The sequence below is a fragment of the Colossoma macropomum genome, unplaced genomic scaffold (genome assembly GCF_904425465.1).
Source record: "Colossoma macropomum unplaced genomic scaffold, Colossoma_macropomum, whole genome shotgun sequence".
Classification (NCBI taxonomy): domain Eukaryota; kingdom Metazoa; phylum Chordata; class Actinopteri; order Characiformes; family Serrasalmidae; genus Colossoma; species Colossoma macropomum.
The window spans coordinates 1,852,553-1,877,500 of record NW_023495761.1 but is presented as its reverse complement, the minus strand read 5'-3'; the positions used below and the strand labels follow the sequence as shown (position 1 = coordinate 1,877,500).

Sequence of the window (24,948 nt, the reverse complement as noted above, 5' to 3'; positions counted from 1 at the left end):
CAGTGAAAGGTGACCTTGTCATAAGAGGAAATGCAAGCTGTACCTGTCAGGATGTTTCTTATAGAGTCCATAAAATGCCACTTTTTTATTCCATTTCACAGAAGTCAGCATTTCCTAACTTCAGTGTTTCTCTCATACAGCTGTGGCTATCTACACGGGCATGGAGACCAAAATGGCCCTGAACTACCAGTCCAAATCCCAGAAACGCTCAGCTGTAGAAAAGTGAGCCTTCACTATTCACTATTCGGTGGTTTCTAATGCATGTTTTACCTTGTTAGATGAGCAAAGTGGACTGTCTGTTTTAATGATTTCTAATTACTTGTGTGAGACATACAGTATCCAGTTTCACTCTAAGGTTTGCAGATGACAGTTAAAACTCAGCAGTTGGGACATAATTCAGTGTCACTGAGATGTTTTTAGAATGGACCTTCCGGACCTGAGTCCACTAAGAGCCCCAGATCCATAGCTAACTGCAGTGATCTAATAGACGCTGGGCAGGAGATCTATAGAAACTCGGTTGGCGTTCTAGTGAACTCCGTGGCCTCTGAGACTGTGTAAAAGCAAATTGACAAAGTGCTGATAAAGGGTAGACGATATGGCAGAAAAATAAGACATAACAATATCTGAAGACAATAAGTATCACCGTATATTAAAACAAATGGCTATGAACAACTTTAAATGAAAATATTTTTTCGAAACTATTTAACTAAACTGTTTAAATGATCAGAAACGGAAAGAAAATCAAACACTTGGTCAAAAAATGGGTGAAAAATGCACAGGAAAAGGAAGAGTGTTCTAAGTGACCGGTGACTTTGTGTCCGATGTCACAGTGTCAGCACAAACCTTGTTCACTGCCAGCAAAGTTTATATATAAGCTAACCAAGATGGTTCATGCCCATTCAAACCAATGAGGTGAAAAGTGGTACACTGTCTGCCTGCTTCAAGTCTTGCGTCAACCACTTCCCTTCTTCCAGGGTAACAGCAGTGGACTGTGCAGAAAGACCCTGCAGGTGGCTGAACAAACCTGAAACAAAACTGTTTTTTTTTATTAAAATCAGCTTGATGCAAAATGCATTTTAGGCTCAAACTAGTCACAAGACTCTAGCAAGTTTGCTGTAATCGTAAAGGGGGCAAAGATAATCGCTAGAGTTTGCTGAAATGGGCAGAATTTCCTACTGCTGTGAATGGGGGCTCAGGTCCCAAGTTGGTGAGCCCCTCCTCCTGCTTGCCAAAACCACGTCACCACGTTCCTGGCAATTTGTTGACAAGTTGGCTCTCGCATCATGAATCCTCTCTGCTGCCAGCTTGAGTCATTTGTTCATGAGTGTGGCAGCATACACTAGGCTTACGTTACGTGGTATCGGGTGGTATCAGGTGTAGTCATCTGTATGTTTTTTACGAATAAATGAGCATGGTATCAGATGGACACCTTATACCCGTATTGGTGTCATTGTGTCCCTAATGCAGTTTACACAGTTACTATAAACTGATTGTTGTTGTTTACGGGCTCTTAAATTGGTCTTAAATCTAAGAGCCCTGTTTTTGCACAATCCAGACAGTTGTGCAATGTTCTAAAAGTACTGACGAGTGCCGTGATGACAATCACAATGCTGATCAGCTTACTCTCCATCTGTCTTTAACAATCACAGACCAGACTCATGATTGTTTACTGTTCTCTGTTTTTACAGGTCAATGAATGCATACCTGATTGTTTACTTATGCATCCTGATCAGTAAAGCCCTGATCAATACCGTCTTTAAGTACGTGTGGCAGGCTGACCCGAACAGAGACGAGCCCTGGTACAACCAAAAAACGGAGACCGAGAGACAACGACACATAGTATGTACAATACACCAGATTTCACACAATTCGTCTGAATGTGTTGTTCTGTGTCAGGCTGTGTTCCATCAGTAGACGGAAAACGCCAGCATGGAAACTCAGGTTTTAAAGTTAGACGTGTTTGGTGTTGCTGCTTCAGTGGAAAACCTCACAATATACTAGTGCATACACTGCACTAGAAACTACATTTCCCATGATGCATCTAAAGGTGTTTTTTTCTATCTTAGGCTATGTTCCATAACAAAACTGAAAATCTTCAAAGTTCCTGCTTCATTAAGCAACTACATATTCCATCATGTACCAGCTTCAGTTGGGTTGAAAATGGACAGGCAGCCATTTTTACCTGTAGTTCTCATTCCATTCTTGTTTTTTTTCCACAGTTAATAAGAGCGTTTACAGACTTCCTGGCTTTCATGGTCCTCTTCAACTACATCATTCCTGTCTCTATGTATGTTACGGTGGAGATGCAGAAATTCCTGGGCTCCTACTTCATCTCATGGGATGACGAGATGTTTGATGAAGAGCTGGGTGAGGGAGCCCTGGTCAACACGTCAGATCTTAATGAAGAACTCGGACAGGTGAGGGCAAACTGCTGAACTTTTGTAGTAGAGGTAAATGCTCTCAGACTAGAGATTCTAAGTCATGTGGAGCTGGAGCTCTGTTGCAGTATCAGAGAGTTAGTAGGGGTTAGTAGAGTTACTGCAGTGATGCATTCCTCAGCCTCAGCTTGATAGAATGTACAATTTTGTATCCTTTTTCCTCCATCCATGTTCTTGCACTACAATACCCAGCATGCATTATGCTAATACATCATATTACCATTGGGAATCTTCTTTACTATCTGGCGTCCTTCTGCATCAGCCAGCTAGCAAAAATAACTAACAAACTAAATAAATAAATAGAAATATTTCAAACAGCCAACCCACAAGTATCTGCCCAAAGGTTCTTAGAGTTTTTTCTTTCACTTTCCAGATACATCATCAGTAGAGGGATTTTCCTAGTCTTTAAACCAGAAAATCTCCCTCTAGGGAGTATTGCAGTACTGCAGTAGTCCCTAGAACAGATGTAGAGATGGCTATGTTTTGGCCTGAGGGTTCTTTTAAATTGCTGACTTTGTTAAGTTTAGTTTATAAAACAGATAGTTCTGGTTCTACAATCTGATTGGCTGAGTCATGTTTGAAGTTGTTGTAAAATCTGGCCACACACATCAGTAATACCACACCAAAAACTTTGGAAAGAATTTTGTTGCTTTCCAGTCATAGCACATTGCAAGGGGATGCTGTCCCCCCAGTCCACACCCCCCCCCCCGTAAATTACTATCCCCCTTTTCGTCCCCTTTGGATCTCTTAAGTTTTTCATTAGCAATATCGATATTATCTGAGGTTTTCAATATCAGAGTTGCCAGGTTTGTGGTTTTCCCTCTAATTGAGAGAGTTTGAAAATGTAGTTGCAGGAGAAAAAGAAAGTTTTTGCTTCTGGTGGACGCCTTTTAAGCAGACTTTGGGCTGGAGATTTATGCTGGACCTGGCAACCCTCACCACCCTAGAGAATGCTTAAAAATGTAGCAAGATCTTTGGAGTATTTAAAAAGAAAAAAAAAACAATGTATGATAACCAGGGTTAACCTGTGAGAGATGTTTAAGTTAAAAGTGAAAATTGGAGCGTGTAATCTTCAGAGGTTGTCTTAATATTTATATTTGTACTTAATATATGTTAATATTAGGTGGGTTTAACAGCCTGTTGCTCCCACCATCCCCACTGAATGAATTTGATTTCTGCTGTTAATGAACTACATTGTTTGGTGGAGGATTTTTTACTGTGATTATTTTTCATAATAAATTGTTTATTCAACATTGGTGTATCTTTTCATACTGTAATTTGTCACAAACTTGATTTATAAATATTGAGTTATTTATTGAGTAGAAAGTGACTGAATCTATAAGACCTCCTTCCTGCTTCTCTTTATGCACCAGCGATTTTATCTGTTTAAGTATCTTTCTTTGTCTTTCTCTCAGGTGGAGTATGTCTTCACAGATAAGACAGGAACACTGACTGAAAACAACATGGAGTTCATAGAGTGCTGTGTAGACGGCCATGTGTACGTGCCACACGCCATCTGCAATGGACAGATCATGTCGGGAGCCTCTAGCATAGACATGATTGACTCTTCACCCAGCGCTGAGGGCAAGGTGGGCTTCTTTACACACTTGCAGATACAAACGGGTCACTTTTGCAGATAGCTTAGTTAACTCCAGTCTTAAATGGCGTACCATTTGGTGCACTGAGCAATTTCAACAGCCCTCTTGTAAACCAAACATTCCCACTTAGGCTTAAAGGAGTAGCTAGACCAAACATGCTAATGTGGTAGTAGACACTGTTTAAATTTGGCGTGATGATCATTTTGATTCAGTAATTGCTATCAACATTAGCCTTTTGTCTAAGCTACTTCTCTAAGCAATATCAAGATATATACCAGCTACATAAGTTAACTGAGGTCAAGTTTAGGCCTGCGCGATTCATGCTTTTGTGGTAAATAAACTCATTTTTTGGTCTTAGCTCTGAGCCACTGCCACTGGAGTCTCTGTAATTCCCTCAGCGTCTTAAGTCATGCTGTTATTACAATCAAATGTTCAAATCTGCTGTTTCATACATTTGTTGAACTTTTCAAGAGGAAAATGTCAGACTACATTTACATAAAAACAATTCAAGTGGCTGAATTCATAGGCTGCACTAGCCTGCGGGAAGGACGAATATCAGATATGTCAAATAGGCTACATTTGGTCTGTTTACAGTGTGTGACTTGTAATGAGAAATCTGGATCTTGAAGGATTCTGAGTTCTGTGTAATTAGAAACACTTTTGTGTTTTGATTATTTGTCCTTCCAAAAAAAAATTCTATGCTGTTCTGAAAATGGTAAGCTCATGTTAAAACCTCTTTGTTGTAAGTATGCTAAAAAACAACTCAGTGCACATCTTTCAGCACTCAGCCCCACCACAGGCTTGCTCTATGCAGTGACGAAGGCAACCATCAGAGTCCATACAGTCATGAAAATCCTGGAAAAGTCATGGAATATAGAAATTTGCTTTTCCATAAGTGCTGGAAAAGTCATGCAATTTCCTGGACTTTTCCCCCATGCGGTTAGTCATCTCATCACTTTTGAAACACTAAAGAGTTCAAACTGCAAAAACACTGTGAGACCTGCATGGAGTAGTTGACTAGCTTTACTAACATTTACTGGCATGAATCTCCGGTGCGAACTTTGCGGAGGATGTTTTGACAATCAAACACTGGAGAAGGCAAATTAAAACGCCAAATGGAGAAGGAATTACACACTGCTGCTGCTTCTCAGACTGAGGGCGGTGGGACTGGCTTCTTTACTGAGAGTCACAGCCCTCGCTCTGCACTGCAGCCGCCTAATCAAACATCAAGAGCTGCAGCTACATTAAGGCTCTGAATTCATGGAACATTAATGTAGTGAGCTAAATGACAGATCCGCTCTCTGGGGCCAGAAGGTTAAACCTGGTGTTATCCAGACAAGTCAAATTTCAGTTTCACTCACAGTCATTCGGCTAAGTTGTATGTTAAATTAGTGCTATTAGTGATATTGATAAAATTCAATATCATGACGTATCCAAACGTATCACAGTATTACAAGATTATTTGTTTTTGATTGTAAAGTTTATACTTAATAAAGTGCACAAAATACAATTAAAAGACTAAAAACAAACCACTCTAACAGAGAGACTGCTATTTTGTCACATATAAAATGCTCATTATCTATTAAATATATTGATGAAAATATTACTGGAAAGTGATACCATATACTGATAGAAATTATATATTGCCCAGCACTATGTTAGATGTTTGTCTTGATAATGTATATCATGGAAAATCATGGAATTTCACTGTTTAAAAAGTGTGCGAACCCTGACCCATTTAATATGCGAACCAGCCCCGAAGTCAGGGGTTGATCAAATTGATTAGGACTTCTGTTTGGCCGCCAGCACATGCCACACCTAACATGCTCAAAACACCACGTTATTTTCTCTAAAAAGATATTGTTTTGCTTAGTGAACATCTTTCAGCACTCACTTGAAGTATACTACCAGCTTTAGTGATCTGAACATAGCGGGATGACTGTGTAATTTATGGTAATCTTCCTTTTTCTCCCATATATAATTGGAACACTGCCGCATCTGTACCGCACAGTCAAATTAGCACAATTTCAGTTGTTTGCCCATATTGACCAAAAGAACAGAAAACCTGTTTTCTGCCCATTGGCTTTCTATTATGACTGTATTTTGCATCAGCAGGGAAATGTGTTAAAGTTACTGTCCATGCTAACTGACAGTATGCTACAGATGTGGCTGGAGAACAGGCTGAAATACACTGAAGTGTTCCTTAAAAGCAGAAGTCACATGACCATATCTCTAATTTTTGATTGGTTAAGTACCAGTTTATACTTGTTCACTTTTGCCAAACTGCAGCATAAAGCTACTGTAGTGGCTCTGACAAGTCCTAATATGTTTAGGCATAAAGTTCTGAATCATTTTAGTTGCATCTTTCTTGCAGTAACAAAAAAAATGAGTGTTTAGACTGAGTGAATGAAAAAATGGATGAATGGAGAGACTCATTTAAACTCCACCAATTCATTCTGTCCTCCTTACTGGAACGCAAATGAACTCAGTCTCTCTGTCTGTGATAAATGAACACTACTGACACGTGACAAATGAACATTACTTACTGAAGAACTCGCAAATTAGAATCAGATCCATTCCTCTGAAATTATACCTTTAAAAGTGAACATCTCATAAGGATGTTACGTCAGGCAATCCTGTCATCTTTTAGCTGAAGAATTCTCAGACCGGCTGACTGCTCCTTTATCTGCTAATGAAATTTGAAGGTAATGGATCCACTCTGGTTAGACTATGTGGGAATGTTCATAATTGTGTCTGTGCACTGTCTACATTGCACACTATGGGTTAAAACATTGACACTGTATAAAAAAGAAAGAAGTGCAGAGGACATTTAGGCTTTAAGATGACTGCTCATGCTGTTCTTAGCAATGTGACGTACCTTTGACCATGTTTATAGATAACAATATATCATGCAGTGTCGATTTGACGTTAATAAGACTGGACAGTAATGTAAATTTAGACAAATGATTATAGTCTGCAGAACTATTGTGATATATGACATTATCATGATCTAAATTCAGTTATGTTACGAAGTACCACAAGTGAGCGCTACAGTCTTACTCTACAGCTGCCATTTTCCCTAGTGGTAAATGCTAATCAACTGGCCTAGCTTCTAATAGTATGTAATGGTATGTAATGTCTATATTCTGCACAAATGACGTTTAACGCTGTTAATATCCAGTAGTCCTCCATGTTTATTCTGTTGAAACCCAAGTTATTGCCAAACTGCCGCATTGGCACCCTGTGTAGGCCTTTTACATAGTTAATTATTTTGATGTTGAAAGAATCTGATACTATTAGTCATCAGCCCAAGGCTATTTCTTGGCTATGTTATGTGATTTCATTCATTCACTTAGTGACACCCTCTCTCCGGTCATATGAGGACACAAGTAGATGATCTCTCATTAGAGAGAACTGTTCTCTAAAGAACAGAAACAGGCTCAGATGACTCCAGGTGTGGCTGTGGTGTCATACGTACTCTTCTCTAATTGAGTTCTACTTTAGTAACAATAGAGTGATACTGTGTACTGCAGCTTATCAGATCAATCGCAGGACATTTGTCATCACACAAAGTGGTATAGATAGACGGATTGCAGTTTCACCCCATTTGGACTGCCTTGGCGTTATTAACATAGCAGAATGAGTTTTGGTTGTTGGTTGGGAAGTACATTTACTTTTGTCTGGGACTTGAGACTAAAAACCTTCTGCTTTCAATAACCCTGTACCTTAATTGTATTTATTTATTGTATTTATTTTGAAAATTTTCAAAGTTTGCTTGTTAGCTAAAATTGGTAATATAGTGACTGTTTTGGTAGTGACAAAATGGTCAATCACTCTGTCACTACCAAAACAATCATTCTATTACCAATTTCACGTTATTTTAAGCAGAACTCAAAAGCATTAGCCAGTACAAGATTAGCAAACACAACTTTGAACAAATAAAACACAAAGAGTGTACTTAATCACAGTAAGTCTGTTTCGGTAGTGACGATTCTTAATGTTACTCTGACTTCAGGACACATTTACTTCAAAACAAAGGAATCTGCTGCTCGCTGCTCACAATGTGGGCATGAGGGACAAGGATGCAGTCTCACTTCCTGCTCTAAAATGCAGGGATGTGGCTAAAACAAGGCTCCACCTATGCACTAAAATGTGTGTTTCGGTAGTGACATCACAGTCTTTTTTAAATTAAGCTTTTTTTTTATTTAAAAATTAACCTGATAAATGATAAATCTAAATCCTTCAATTTAAAATAGAAATACAAAAAAGTTTGGGGGCTAGGGTTTGGGACAGCAACCCCAAAAAGTATCCTAGATATGTTATTCTCTTATTATAATAACATATTTTTTAAGTCATTGATTTTAAATGATTCTGTGTGTTTTTCGCACTAAGTCTGTTTGTTCTTACACTGCTTAGGTAAAGTGTTAATAGTTAGTAGGCAATAAACTGCATCTGTGATTTAATTTCATGTTAGAAATGGTGCTGTTGGCAGAGTGATGGATCTTATGATGTGTGGAATAAGCTACATCTTTTACGTATGATCATGTATATAATATATTCTAAAACTATAATCATGAAAATGAGTCACTGTTATTATATTTATATTATTATTAAATCTTGACAGTTTCTGGTGATGTTGAACGGAATCGTGCATGTTATGATGTTGATTTGTGTGCTGATCCTGAACTGTGTGTATGTGTGTGTTTTCAGGAGCATGAGGAGCTGTTTTTCCGGGCGCTGTGTTTGTGTCACACAGTGCAGGTGAAGGAGGAGGAGACGGTGGATGGCATTAAGAGAGGGATTCACCAGGGTAAAGCCACGTCTTTCTACATCTCCTCCTCTCCTGACGAGGTGGCGCTGGTGGAGGGCATGAAGAGGTGAGAAAACGCACTCACAGAGTCAAGCCTACATAAATAATGCATACAGGACACTGTGATGTAAGACTAAAGCACTACATTGACACACAGGGCACTCTAGTCTTTGACAGGAATGGGATTTATTTTCTTTTTTTAATACTGTTAGGAGCAATAAATGTCATTTGCATGTACAGATATGTACACAAAATTCTGACTCAGTCCAAAAATGTCAGTCCCCCTTTCCATTCCTTTTGAATTGTTCTTGGAAATGCATTATTTATAATCAACTTTGGTATTAGACCAGAGACACACTTCACATCTCTTTTGGACATGATGCTATCAGAATTGCATCAGTTTAGATTTACAGATACTCTGATTTAACCTCAATCACCCCCTTGAGTACAGATGTTAATAGGTACAGCACTCAGTTTGTGGAGGAATGCAAGGGAATTTTATTGTTAAAATATTGGGTTATTGTGGGCTCTTTAAAAGCCGTTTAAAATAAATAAATTCTTCACTGAATCTGCTGCAGGTTTCCCAGAGTGGGATTTACCGTCTGACAAAAATTTGCAGCATTTTCTATACAGCTTAAATGTCCCAATGGTTCAAGTGAGTTCAGTAATGAAAACCGTGGCGCAACCGTCTGTCCGAGTTCTATCCCTGGTGATGCTATAGCCATCCGTGGCCGGGAGTCCTCCAAGTGGTTCAGCTGTCCGATTATGTTGCATTAGCGGCAGTTAGAAAAGATGCAGTGACTCACTTCACAGAGTATGTCTGTCTAGGAAGATGTCTGTGCTAGCCTTTACCCTCCTAGTACTGGTGGTATTGTGTATTTGGGGGAGTCCTAACTAGTGGGTGGAATTGGATATTTTTAAATTGGGGAGAAAATTGTGGGGAAAAAAAAACTGAAATATAGTACTGCATGGTTTTCCAAAGGCGTCTATAGCTGAACTCCACTGTAACTTCAATATAACGACAGAAAAAAACTCATTTCTTAATATATAAAGCTTGTGGGCATGACTGTGGAAATCACTCATTCAGAGCAGTGTTGCCGTCTAAAGTTCACCAGAAGGAGCTCACGAGTGTGTCTTTGTAGTCACAACTATTAAACTATTCCATGTGGTATAAACTTCCGGTACTTGTTTGCTGCATTAGTCTCATAGCTAAACTAAAAATGCAAACTTCAGATACCAAACATGATTGACTGTGTTCGAGGTAAAAGGAAAACTATGTGTACATTTGGTTTATTCATTAATTTATTTATTTTTAAGCTTTAGACCAGCATTCCACTCTCTGTCTGTTACAGTCCTGGGTCCCTACACCCTTTCTCCCTGTTCTGTCATTCCTGAGGGGGTTGAGAACCTGTAACCTGATGCATATCATTCAAACTCTATACACTATTTGATGTTTCTGTCCCCCTCTCTGTCTCCCAGGCTTGGATTCACCTATCTGCGGCTGAAGGACAGCCACATGGAGATCCTGAACAGAGAGGATGAGATCGAGAGGTGAGTCTGCATGAAATGCATTACTTATCAAATGACTTGGGTATCATGCCAGAGACGCACTTTGTCTTTTTTGGACATGAAGCTACTGGAATAATAACAAATTAGATTTACAGACACTTTGATTTGTCCTCTATCACCCCTTTGAGTACTGAAGTTTATAACCACTAGAGATGCACAGATCATTCATTTTTATGGCCGATTCCGATTTATTGTTTTCATTAGCCTTTTTTTCAGCACCAAAGCTCACGTTGTGTAGGATAATATGAACACATGAAACACATCTGCACATTTCCAGTCCTTTCCATTAGCCGTACTTGAAATACAAAATGGCATCATTTGCTCTTTAATAGGCCAAACTGGAATTTTTTCATTTTTCAATTTTAAAACAGATACCTATGTAAATAACTTTAAAGGTAAGAGGCAACTGGCTATTTAGCCCAATCAAGCTATGACATTTTGATACAGGTGTAGCAGCAGATCTGGCAAAGTAAAAACAATAAATTGGCCAATTAATGATTTTGGTTTTGAGCGAAAAGCTGCCAGTTCTGATCTTGGCTGAGTTTGATTGTGCATCTCTAATAACTTGCAATTATTTGTAATAATTTGTACAACAAGGCTGTGCTTGTGTGTTATCAAAGTGTTGTCAGCTGCATTAATATACTTGTGTAATGTTTGTTTCTGACTTTACTGTACAGTGTATACTGTACTGTATACAGTGAGAGAGTAATCAGTCCTCCTGTTCTGTAAACTGTGTACTGGTGTTGTAATAGTGTTGTGGTATGACTGCATATGATGGATATAGAAGCATGAGCAATAAAGCTGTCTAGACATACTGCTAATTACTGAGGGTTAACTAGGAGCTATAAACAGGTGTGTTTGTTTGTGTGTGTGTGTGTGTGTGTGTGTGTGTGTGTGTGTGTGTGTGTGTGTGGTGGGTGTGTGTGTGTTGTCTATGTAAACATGCAGGAGTGTGTGGAAATGTGTGTGTCCTTGGTTCCCCACCTGGAGGACAGAGTGTGTGTCTGAAGCTTGTAATTATCTCAGCAACATGATGCCCTACAGATGAGTGGATGAGGGGTCATACACACACACACACACACACACACACACACACACAGAGCCAGTGTTTCTATCACAGTTCAAAAATATCTCAGAGGGACATTTTTTCCTCGACTACACCACCTGTTCCTGACCGTGTGTATGTCTGCGTGTGAGAGACCTTGTAGGTTACTCCTGTTCTTTAGCTCAGAGAGGTAGAATCACACTGGCACAGTTCAGCTGTCTGCGTCTGCTCAATAAAATAAAACAAAAAAGCTTTTGTGGAAACCACTGTCCGTGATCAACACTAGGCATCTGAGTGCATCCTATCAGAATAAAGTGGCTGAGAAGGGGAGGGGCTTATTTTATGCATGCACCCACACTGCATGTCTGGACTTTTTATGAGTCAATTATGAATTCTTGGGTTGTGATTTTGGGGGTTTACTTTGTTAGTGGGTGGTGAAAGAGGTACTGAAAAAGTTCTGTTGAAAATCTTTATATTTATCTAAACTGAACCGATCCGTATTGCCTAGAATTAGAGCTCCATAGAATAATTTTCACATCTCATTGAGATTTTGAAAATCAAAATGAATCTTGACCCCAGAACCATATCATGGAAAAAAGTAATTATCCTCACTTATTTACAATAAAAGAGTTAGATGCTGTGTGTAAATATTTTTAAAGTTTGTAAAAGCACCATTCACTCCTCAGTCCACACAGTCCATATATGAAAAATTAAGCTGTGAAGCAAACCAATTTTGAAGTCACTATTTTTGTGATGTCACAAAAACCTTCACAGTTATATATATATATATATCCACCTATTCTTCCTACAATTTAGCTCTGCCCACTCACACTGAAGTTATAAGGAGTGTTTCAGCCTGAGCCGCTATTTGAAAGAGGCACTGTTTAGTGCAGCCAATCAGAACAGAGGTCATTTACATATGTCAGTCTTAAAGGCATAGTAACAAGAACAGCATGGCCATCATATAAATAGACATTAGAGAGAGAAAATAATATTTAACATATGAACACAAGGCAGACTTTTAGACACTTTTTGCTGTATTGAAAAATGTATTGTATTGAGACACCACTGTATATTGAATTTCATGTATCGTTTCACCCCCCCAGTACAGATACTTATTTTTCTTACTTTTCTCACTCTGTGTGTGTGTTTCCAGGTTTGAGTTGCTGGAGGTGTTGAACTTTGATTCTGTGCGAAGGAGAATGAGTGTCATAGTCAGGTCCAACTCTGGTAAGAGTGCTTAGACTTGCTGAAAACATAACCCACTACACTACACTGTCCTGTATTATAAAACAAAGAGTGCCCATTTTAAAATGTTTGGCTGAGCCACATTCGAAACACATTATAAAATATCCATATACACTCATTTAACCGCACACATCACCTGAATTCTGTATTTAAGGGAAATTTCACAGATATTTCTCTACAATTCAGTGATTGAGATGTAAACTAAGTCATTCAGAGTTGTTTAACACAGTGGTTCTCAAACTGGTTCTCAGGGGCCCACATAGGGGCCAGAGCAGACATGGACTAGTTTGAGAACCCACTGGTTTAATGTGAAATGGTATATTGTAAAGCATCTTTCTTTACAGTGGTGGTGATAGGAACCAGGTCTTAAGGTGTCTGACTGTCTTTATTTATTATCCAAATTGAGCAGTAAAACTACACTTGTCTTCTGAGTTTTAATATGTGATGTCGAAAATGATAAAATATGTTTTCTTCAGAGACTGTTTTGCATTATGGCTCCCTGCATGTACTTTATCACACACACACACACACACACACACACACATATATATATATATATATATATATATATATATATATAGTAGAGTTATTACAACTAATAGTACAGTGGCCTCTTGTGGCTTATTGCTTTAACATACAACATTTAAAACAACTAATACTTTTGTAGGACAAATGCTACAGACTGTTTGGCATTACCAGTGAACTCTCTCTGTTACCCCTGTATTCTAACAAATAGGCCAGCCACCTTCATTGAAGTGGGTCAGTGTGTGGTGAGCATGCTAATATGACCTACATCATACTGACGTACAAGAGAAAAAAAAAACAAACAATACAATACATTCAATACAGACATAATTATTTAGATAAAGAATGAGTTAATTGATTTATTAGGGTGAATAAACTGATAGTAGCAATCATTTTATATCAGTAAATGAGGTGAGTGACCTGCTAATTCTGCTCTCTTGCTTGTTTGTACTTCACTGTTGGCATTTAGCTCTGTTGCTTGTTTGTTGCTAATTGTTTGTATTTTTCTTTGTTCTCTGCTGATCTCAGGGGAGTTGTACCTGTTCTGTAAAGGTGCTGACTCTTCCATTTTCCCGCGGGTCATCTCGGGAAAAGTGGACCAGGTTCGGGCGCGAGTAGAGCACAACGCTGTGGTGAGCAAAAAAAAAAAAACGCACACACATTTGAGTTCCTCTTTTATCATTTTTCCCAAAGAACCTTCCGGATCCTTGCAGCGGTGTGTTTTTGTGTTGTAGTTTTTGCTTATTGGGGGCGTTTTGGGATGTACTTAGGCACACAAGGGGAAAGTGCAGGCTTAGTTCTACAAAGGAAAGCTCTAGCATGGACATATTTTTAGGTTTTTGCAGGTGTTGAAGGTATTTTTATTTTTTGGTAATATTATCCTTACATCTTTCAAAAAAAGGCTGATTACGAGTTTCTATAGTTTGCAATGTATTGTATATATTTGATAATACGTCATATCGTTGTCAAAAGATATTAGCCTGTATTTCACAAAGAATCTCAGAGGAGGAATAGTTAACTCAGCTTAGAGCTGGGTGATGTTTGATCTATGCCAGTATTGTTGCCACATAGCAATGTTGATTCTCTGTAGTGTTGATAAAAAGCATTACATTCATGATAACATGCTACTCTATAAGAAATAGATGTCTTATTGCTGCTGTGCAGTGTTTTGTAGTTTTTTAAATTCTATTTATTGTACTTTGTACATTCTACCCAGGAACTGACAGTTAACTGCAGTGTATGTCATTCGCTCAGGGTCCTCAGATTGTTTTGAACAGATGGTTAAAAATAAGTAAAAACTCATTGTTTTTATTCTGGGAGAAGAATACCCACAAAACCAGCTTTTAAGCCCCCAGCTCAACATTGTCAGGATTATAAGACATTCTTTTAACATAGAGTGGCTGGACCTTTTTTTGAGTCTGTGCATGTCACTTTAATACATAAAGACGTACGACGTGGTCCTAAACACTCCCCCGAAACCTTGACCCGACACCTCTGACTTTTAAATAATTATTTCAGGGTTTACAGGGTGACACACAGTTGCATATGCACACCATATTTTAGCATAGGTTTAGGTTTTTCCCCCTCCACATTCAGTGATGCTACTTCTTTCAGTTTTCATGAAAAATCTTACTTAGTGCAGCTTTAACTTTATTAACTCAAATGTAAGTATAGTCAGATGCAGTCTGGAATCACTATAAACAGTCTGGAATCACTGTAAACAGTCTGGAAACCTGATCTCAGGACAGCACTCCTTTTTGTCATTGTTGGCCCAGGTACAGTATATGGACTGTGTAGGCAGGATTCACCCACATATTCACATGTGAAAACATTGAAAGCAGTGTTGGGATATTGACCCCCTCTTTCTCTCTCTCCCCATTCTGGGACAGATTTGGGCCGGGACTATTGCCAGAGCCCGCTGGCAAAGAATGACATAATTTTGAAGCAGGCTTAGTTGCTGTTAGCAGCGGCGCTGACCAGCACATGGGGTTACCATAGCGAAAGTGTTTTTCTGGGATAGGGGGCCAGATACTACAGAATTAACTAGCATGCTAATGTAAACTACACTGAGCTACTGAATAGGCTAAATGGGGCCTTCTCAGTCATAAAGGTAAACAGATCCTGGGGAAATGTGATTTGAAGAACTGAAGTGAATATGCAAAAGAAAGTCCCTAGCAATTAACTGTCATGGTGGAAAGATAAGGACTGAACAGAAAGACTAAATTCAATGAACAAATGAACCCAGTACTCACTACGAAGCTTTGATTCTAACTTTACGCTTGTGTATTAGCGATGATTGACAGTACAAGACCTGCGACTAACTTTCTTGTCTCGTCTCCACATTAGGAGGGTTTACGGACACTTTGCGTGGCCTATAAAAAGCTGAGTCGGGAGGAGTACGAGCAAGTGTGTCATCTTCTCAGCAGCGCTAAGCTGGCTTTGCAGGACCGAGACAAGAAGCTGGCCGAGGCTTACGACGTCATTGAGAGAGATTTCATCCTGCTCGGAGCCACGGCCGTTGAGGACAGGTGACTCATGACTCAAAAACTCACAATCAGAATTGGAATCAAAACTAATCAGACTGATTCTGAATCCGCTTCAGTGAAGTGCTGATTGAGTTGTCCTACATTAGGGGTTTTCTGTTCCAAGATGACTGATTACAAAAGTACAAAACTGTGTACAGTCAGTGCCATATGCTCTTTAAAATGAAGGCACCAAAAAGGTAGCCTTGTGTCAGACGTGATGTCATAATGAGAACACATGTCTAGGATCAACTTGTTAAACTTTCAGTGCTGGATTATGTCCAGAATATGATCAACAACGCATGCAACACAGGCTAGCTAGCGAAATGCTGTTGTTGGCTAAGTGAACTGTTTTTCCTTGCAATATATATTGTTAATTTTTTATTGGAGTTTTTAAAGGTAGTTCTCAGTCAGGGTAATTTGCATTACATCCATGGACTAATAACAGGCTTGTTGTCCATCAGCCAATGTTGACGAGTGCACCTTCACCCCCTACTTTTAGCACCACCTTCATGAAGCGTTTGATTGGTTTAGAAACTTTTAAACACTGATAACACGTACCCCAAAATTGCTCATGCCTGTCTTTAGACATTCTTGTTATGACCTCTCCCGTGAGCCTACCAAAAAGGATTCTCTGGAGCGATGCTATACAACAGAGGTCTTCAAATCTGGACCTTGAATCCAATAATTATGATATTAGGTAGCCAATCTGTTACATAAACAGTTCAGTTAACTACCAGTGATTACAAAACACAGGACCAGAATTTGGATTCAAGGTATGAATTTGAGGGCGGCACGGTGGCGCAGTGGGTAGCGCTGTCGCCTCACAGTAAGAATGGCCTGGGTTCGATTCCCGGCCGGGTGACCAGGGTCATTTCTGTGTGGAGTTTGCATGTTCTCCCCGTGTCTGCGTGGGTTTCCTCCGGGTACTCCGGTTTCCTCCCACAGTCCAAAAACATGCAGTCAGGCCAATTGGACATGCTGAATTGCCCCTAGGTGTGAATGTGTATGTCTGTCTGTCTGCCCTGCGATGGACTGGCGACCTGTCCAGGGTGTATCCTGCCTTCCGCCCAATGACAGCTGGGATAGGCTCCAGCACCCCACCGCAACCCAGAAGGATAAGCGGTTTAGATGATGGATGGATGGATGGATGGTATGAATTTGAAAACCCAGAGGAACATTTTTGGTTCCCTGGAGAAACTTTCAAGTGGTTTCAATAAAATGTTTAAAAAAGAACATCCATTGAAAGGATCTATAGAAAGTCAAAAGTGGTTCTACTGTGGCATCTCTTCAAAGAACCCCTTTTTTTAAGATGTGTGTAGTTTCTCCTTGTGCTACACTCATCGACCTCACAAGATATACAACCTAAGTTGGCGTTAGATGTCCATGTGTGATCATTTTTATCGTCTCTGCATGCTGATTACAAATTCGGTAAACTTTTGAAACTAAAGCAGATGTTAGCTAACATTTAACTAATGCTAGCTTACCTTCCGCTATTCAGCCTAGTCAAGTTTAGTTAAGATAGCTACCTAGCGTACAAACATCTTGGGCAACAATTTGTTTGGACTCCATGTTTATGTCTGTTCCATTTTTAAACTTGCCATACTACACACTTCCTTCAGCAAGTGAGCACTCATACTACACATGTATGATGCAGACACAAAGTTCAGGAGGCTGGGAGAAAAGTCAGTGAGAGAAAGAAATGGAAGTAGGGGACATCAAAATGAATCAGATTACATTAGTCATTTTTTGTTTAACTGAATCTGAATCTTTGTTAAGAAAAGACTTCCATAACCAGTCAGTTTGGACCTTCTTGCAAAGGTCAAAGAATGACATACGAGCTATTATTGTTCACATTATCAGTAGGGGGCAGACCATCAATTGACTTCCATTGACACCTTCACTCATGTTTACATCATTGTGGAGTGCTGTCAAGTCCCGTGTCGGATATGGGTACACGTGAGCTCTATAAACACTGACGCAGAGTCGGATGTTCACGTTAATTACACAGCCAGTCAATAGAGTCCATCCGTTAGGCTCTGCTGTCAGCATTTAACGAGGGGCTAAAGTAATTAGAGCCCCTCTGGAATCGATTGGTGGCCCGGGCCGGGCAGTGCCCCTGACAAAGTGGTGATATAGCCTAATGCTCTTAGTAGTCTGTCAAGCCAGACATCATATATGAAGTTATCAGTCAGTAGACGGACCTCATTTAGAGATCGCGAGGCACACAAATGGTTTCTGCTGCTGTGGAGTTCAGTTTGTGATATTGAGAAGCAGCTCGGTATATGCAGAAAGGAACTCGTAAAAGCTTATAGTGCTTGTCAAGTAATGAATGCTTATGAGTTTGTTAGCTGTGCAGTGCAGATATGATGCTTTACAAGAGTAGATATGATACCTTAGAAAATCCAAAATGTTTGGGAATTGGGGATTCAGGGAGATTTTTGACAAAAAGTCAAATTTAAAAACAAATGTAGTCGACCAGCCAAGAAATGTTTGGTTTGCATCTTTAGTTTTAAACTGGAGCTAAAGGCTAATGGTGCTCACTAATGGAAGTGGATAGCAATTAGAACTGTGTAAACTGTTCCCTTAAATCACCACACGCTTATATTGAATCACATTGAATTGTTACGTGATCTCAAATAATATGTCAAATAGACACTGTTACAATTTTGATTCCAGTGCCTGTGAAATTTGGTGATTCTCAATACCAGTTCATTATAACAGGAAAAGCAGCAAAAACAGAACTGCCAGTTAGTAAGTAAATGCTGGTTAGGAATTAAGAAAGTATTTTTTAACTATTTTTGAAATGAGTTCTTTACCTGTAGTAGTTTAGGCAAGATTGTGCCACTGATTTAACTACAGACCACTAAAGTCGTCATCATTTTGTCTGCATCATGCCCATTTTAGAAACTCTGTATCTAAGCTAGATTTCTCGATGGTAGAAATGAATGGGATTTTCTAAAATTGCTGCTATCATGCCTGGTGGTTAAGAAAATGGCGCAAAACTCAATACGTTTTATCCTAAATACATTTTTTCATTGAATGTCAGTGTATTTTCTGGACTACAAGGTCATCACAGAGCTGAATTTTTCTACAAGTTTACTAACACTGTGCATTGAATTGACATCGTAAGACAGGCAAGTAAACAAAAATACCCCAAACAAACCAGCAAGCTTTGTCAAGTGTGGTACATTAGGAACAGGTGGTGTTATTATACCACCATTTCCCCTTTAAAGAATGCTGTGTCTAAATTCACTGTGAGGTCTGATCAAGGGCATGGAAGACAAATAAAGGGTTAAGAATTCACACAGCTTTGGTCAGAGGTATGAGGGTGAAATAGAATAAATGGAATTTTTGAGGCTGTAGCAGAATGAACTGGCAGCTCTTCTCTCTCAGTGTGGCTGCGTTTGGGTCGCTGTGCTGCAGGCGGTGCGCAGTGGGGGGAATGTGCAGTAATTGTCTGGCAGTGGTGCAGGGCTGTGAATCCTCACTGCTGTGCAGCTTAATTACAGAGTGTGCTAGCCTGTGACACCACCATAGCACTAGCCATTAAAGGAGGGCCTCGCCCAAAAATGCTGACAGGGCTAACAGTGAAATGGGCACTGGTTAGAATGGCGGTGTTGGTGTTGTTCATTTGGTTGAAATAGTTTGTAAATTGCTACTCTTTTCACCATATAACTGTAGATACATATACAGAAAATGGGTTGTATAAGCTGATGTGCTCTAATCTTGACATTTGACCACTTGTTGTATAGCATGAATCCAACAAATTTTCACCCAGATGAGGTCGATCAGCCAAGGCACATTTAGTGTCTAAATTTGCTTCTTCTTTTTTTGGATTGCAGCTATGAGGTTCATTTGACTAAGTAATGCAAGCTTATAATGCTACCAGCTAGCACTGTGCAAACACACTTGCTGAGTTGTTCAGTAATCTCAAATAGACTTGCTTATGTGATTTCTAACATTATGTGACCCAATATCATCTATAAAAATTAATAAAAATATACATATAATGGAAAAAATTCATGACTATGGCGTGAGGATATTGTTCAGCTTTAGATCCAAATTTTCCACTCTGTGTTTTGCACTACAAGTATGGCTAAAAACCTTGATTGACTTACTGCACTTACGTTGATCATTCGCTAATAGAAACCAGCTGAATATAAGCTGATGGTCTTCTCTCATTGGCTCAGGCTGCAGGACAAAGCAGCAGACACCATTGAGTCTCTGCACAAGGCTGGGATGAAGGTGTGGGTCCTGACAGGGGACAAAATGGAGACAGCAGCAGCCACCTGCTACGCTAGCAAGCTTTTCCGCCGCAACACGCAAATCCTGGAGCTAACCACTAAGCGCACAGAGGAGCAGAGCCTGCACGACGTCCTGTTCGACCTGAGCAGGACCGTGCTCCGACAGCATGGCAGCATGACCCGAGACACCTTCTCTGGGTGAGTGGATGCTACAGCTGGATGAAATGGGAAAAAGAACAATTGCAATAAATATTTTAGCAAAACACTTAAATATTTACTTAGATATAAAATGATGAATTTGACAATAATTACAAGAAAATAAACAACAGTTAATATTGCTGAGCTAAGTCAAATTGTGTACTGTAAAAAGGCTTGCTCTGATCGGCTGTTGGCAGAGAGGGAGAAATAGACTGGAGCCTATCCAAAATACATTTTCCATTTCAATTTTCCTTTCAGTCAAGTTACCAGTACAGCTGCATTTAAACGTTCAACAGCAGTAAAAAAAATAAAAAAATGTTAAAAAGTTGAACTGATAAATGATGTGAAAAATTAATTATCACCCAGCTCACAAAGTAAAATACAGCTCGTGCTCATTTCCAGTATGTTAAACTCAGCAAATAATTCAAATGTGCACTGTGTCCTCTGTAGATGATGTTAGAAAATTAACAAAATATGCAATTTGACTGGGGGTGTTCGAACCTTTGCATAGAAAACTGAAGAATATAAAATTTAGGCCTGGTTTAGTCATGATATGGACAATTTTGTTTGTGAATTGTGCTGGAACTGTGCAGTGTAATCTTGTTATACATGCTCATGTGTCTCTCCACACAGTCTATCCAGTGATTTTCAGGACTATGGGCTGATTATTGATGGGGCGACGCTGTCCGCGGTGATGAAGCCGGCGCAGGAGGGCAGCAGCACTGGAGGAAACTACAAGGAGATCTTTCTGGAGATCTGCAGAAACTGCAGTGCTGTGCTCTGCTGTCGCATGGCGCCACTTCAGAAGGCACAGGTAACTCGTTCTATCACATATCCTAAAGTATCACTTTTGGTTACTTAAGGAATATATTTTAGGTGCTGTGCCTCTCTTTATACGATGCTGACTTTGTGATATTTAAAAGAATTTAGTTTTGCACTGGAGCTATGAGGCTAATGTAGCTAACAAGTAATGGAAGCTTACAGCCACCAGTTAGCATTTTGCAAACTGCATACCTAAATCATTACACATTTGCCAACTGTGTTGTCAAGTAATCTCAAACAGACTTGCTAATGTGTTTTCCGATACTGTTTGACATGGATTTTGTCTATAATTTTCTACCAAATATGTCTTGGCTGAACTGCATTCAGGCTTTTATTTCATGAAGCTCTGAAATGATGGTTTTATTCGTGCTGCTCACTTGTTTTATAATTTCTGACTGGATCGAGGCAGTCTGACCCCAGACCAATTACAGCTCCTCTTCTTTTCCCTTTTACTGTATCTGTCTGTTTCTCTTCCTTTCTGCTTCTTTATCTTTCTCTCTCTCTCGCTCTCTCTTTTTCTCTCTCTCACTCCCTCTCTTGCTCTCTCTCACTCTCTCTCACTTTCTCTCTCTCTCTTCTGTCTCTCTTTCTCTTTGGCCCATTTTTATTCCTGCCATGAGATCCTGCTTTCTTTCCATTTACACTTGAACTGACCGGTTATTTGTGCTTGTTTGGGTTGTCATGTACTGGTATTCTGTACATCTGAGGGACAGCACAGCTGTTTGTGCATTTACATAGTTGCAATAAGAATTTTATATTGGGCTAGACAAAAACGAGCACATTTCATTTTTATTGTTTGGCCATTTTGTTTTTAAAAATTACTTAATAGCTGACTTCATTACAAGTATAATCAATAGTAACAGCTCTAATGTACTGGCTTGTCTGTTTTTCTAAGAAATGAAAACACTTCTGCTGTCCACCACAGCTACCACTGTGACTGATTGTTAAAACTTGCATATATTGCTAACAATAAGTGCTAAGAGAGGTTTTATTCATTGTTTGCCATGTTAGCATTTTTGAGTGAACTGTCCCTTTAATCTCACCCCTGTTTTCGTGGCTAGAATTGATTTTTTTTTCTTTTAACAGATTGTTAAGCTGATCAAGGCCTCCAAAGAGCACCCCATCACTCTGGCCATCGGGGACGGGGCCAACGACGTCAGCATGATTCTGGAAGCTCACGTGGGCATAGGTAAGCACATGGTTCGACTGTTTCCAGCGGCTGCACGAGATAAGATTTACTCACAAATCACCTATGCTGTCTTAACTGCAGAGAGGATCTCTTGGCATCGCTCAGTGTATTTTGATCATGCTGGTCAGTCTAATCCTCCTTGACTGCTTAACTGTACCAAATCATTTTATAGATCCATTTTTTTTGGCAAAATAAAGTGTGAATCATCGTCATTGCTAGAGTTATTATTGTGGTTTTGTTATATCATTTAAATGTAATTACAGAAATACATAGTTAATTTATTTTTGACTGATATCAAACAGAGCAAGAGACTGATGTAAATGTATGTGATGCCCTTCCTCTAGTATATATTGGCTTTATCAGCAGTCACAGGACACTGTTGGCTAATATTTTTGGTTGTGGACTATTCTCAGTCCAGCAGTGACACTGAGGTGTTTAAAAACTCCAGCAGCACTGCTGTGTCTGATCCACTCGTGCCAGCCCAACACACACTAACACACCCCCACGTCAGTGTCACTGCAGTTCTGATAATGATCCACCACCCAAATAGTACTTGCTCTGTAGTGGTCCTGTGGGGGTCCTGACCATTGAAGAACAGGATAAAAGGGGCCTAACAAAGTATGCAGAGAAACAGGTGGACTGCAGTCTGTAATTGTAGAACTACAAAGTGCTCCTATATGGTGGGGCAGGTTTATATGGTTTATCAACTCCTATAAGTGGAGCTGATAAAATGGACAGTGAATGTAGAAACAAGGTGGTGTACCTCATAAAGTGGCTGGTCAGTGTGTATGAATGTGTGTATAACGTTTTTGAAAAGAAAAAGAGCTGATGGGAAAATACTTTTTCATTTCTCTAATAAAGGTGGTATTAATGACAATATAGCATTGATATTTTTGCATGTATAATGTGTATATACAATGTACTGCTCAATTGAGATCAGATCACTTGAGATTAATACCAGGTGAGAACATCAAATATTTATATAATAAAGATAGATAAATAGATAGATATTTATATAATAAAGAATTAAATAAGAATTAATTAATATAAAATTACACAATGTTTTGTTATTGTCACAACTTCTAAGGGTGAAAACGCTGTTGCCTCATAAATAAGTGTCATTGCTTCCTGTATTAGCTAATATATTGTCACACAAGCAATACAATATGACCCAAACATGCATTAATATCATTTGACTCAAGATTTTTCTTTCTTTCTTTTGGTATTTTCTCTATACCGCCTTACCTCATTTGTGTGAATCACTTCCCTACGCTTTGAATCTTCCCACTTGAATTGGCTTCCAAAATGTTGCCTGCTCATTCTGTCCTTAGGCATCATGGGTAAGGAGGGGCGTCAGGCAGCTCGTAACAGCGACTATGCAATCCCAAAGTTCAAACACCTGAAAAAGATGCTTCTGGTGCACGGACACTACTACTATATCAGAATATCTGAGCTGGTGCAATACTTCTTCTACAAGGTATGCTTTTACTGTACTGCTAAATGCTAGAAGTAATAGTAAAAGTAATCTGTGTAAGACAATACATGGTAACGTGTGATTATTGTACAGATCCCGTAAAAGTTGGGAGTATGTGAAGTGCTAATAAAAGCAAGAATTGGCATTGGTTCGTAAATTCTTCTTGACCTTAATTGAAAACACTACAAAACAATGTAAAGTTTTATCATGAACTTATGAACTTTTTCCCTTGATGTAGTTTTGAAAGAGTTTTCTTTAGCTATATGGGGCCTTCACTGTCATATTTTGCTCGTCATAATGAGCCAGCCAATCATCTAAAAGGCAGCATATGTTGTTCCAAAATATGTCTATATCTTTTATTGTTGATGGTGCCTTGTTAATACTAATACCCTGCATACCATGACATGGCTGGCTTTTAATATTTACACTGGTAACAATCTGGATGGTCATATTTTTCATTGGCTCAGAGAACATGACGTCCATTATTTCCATAAACAATCTGAAAGATTGACTCATCAGGACCACAGTACACGGTTCTACTGTACATCAGTCCATTTCAGATGAGCTTGAGCCCAGAGAAGTTGGCAGCGTTTCTGAACATTGTTGACATAAGGCCTCTGCTGTGCATAGTGTAGTCTAAACTTGCACTTATGAATGCAGCAAAAATGGTGTTTATTGATTGTTTTATTCATTTAAACACAGGTCAAATTAGATCACGTTTTTATTTGCATTTCACATACTGTCCCAACTTTTTTGAAATTGAGGTTAAGTATAAATAAATTGATTTCTTTGCACATAATCTGCACATGAAATAGAAAAATAATTCTGTCAGTTCAAAACTGCATAATCATAACAAGAAAAGCATTATCATAACATAGCTTTGTAGCTAAGTGTATGTTTTTCATTGCAAAAAGTGTTGCCTGAGCTTTTTTAAGAAACTGTAGCTGTGCCACCAAGCTATCTTGATGCTATTTATAGCCTCTGAGTTCACACTTCATACTGTGAGGTGTTTTGTTCACTTGGGACTGCAGCTAGTGAAGATCTGTAAGTGTTTCTCTCTCCCCCCCTTCTCTCTCTCTCTCCCCTCTAGAATGTGTGTTTCATCTTTCCTCAGTTCCTTTATCAGTTCTTCTGTGGCTTCTCCCAGCAGGTAAGCGTTCAGCCCCACCAAACGTTTCTAAATGTTTGAAAGGCATATTGTGTTACCGCTGTGCAGTTTGCATATTCTACTGGGGATCTTTTTTTTAGTCTCCTGTCAAATGT

The 24,948-nt window shown here is 39.2% G+C and overlaps 1 protein-coding gene across 1 annotated transcript in view; it reads left to right on the top strand.

Annotated features, from left to right (window-relative positions):
* atp11a (ATPase phospholipid transporting 11A) overlaps positions 1–24,948 on the top strand; it is a 101,183-nt gene that overhangs the window by 55,238 nt on the left and 20,997 nt on the right. The window contains 14 exon segments of the mRNA XM_036563381.1: positions 141–222; positions 1,689–1,839; positions 2,220–2,417; positions 3,854–4,027; positions 8,747–8,913; positions 10,326–10,397; positions 12,617–12,690; positions 13,762–13,865; positions 15,580–15,761; positions 19,949–20,200; positions 20,834–21,014; positions 22,109–22,211; positions 23,543–23,688; positions 24,776–24,835. Coding sequence (XP_036419274.1) covers positions 141–222; positions 1,689–1,839; positions 2,220–2,417; positions 3,854–4,027; positions 8,747–8,913; positions 10,326–10,397; positions 12,617–12,690; positions 13,762–13,865; positions 15,580–15,761; positions 19,949–20,200; positions 20,834–21,014; positions 22,109–22,211; positions 23,543–23,688; positions 24,776–24,835 — 1,946 coding nt within the window.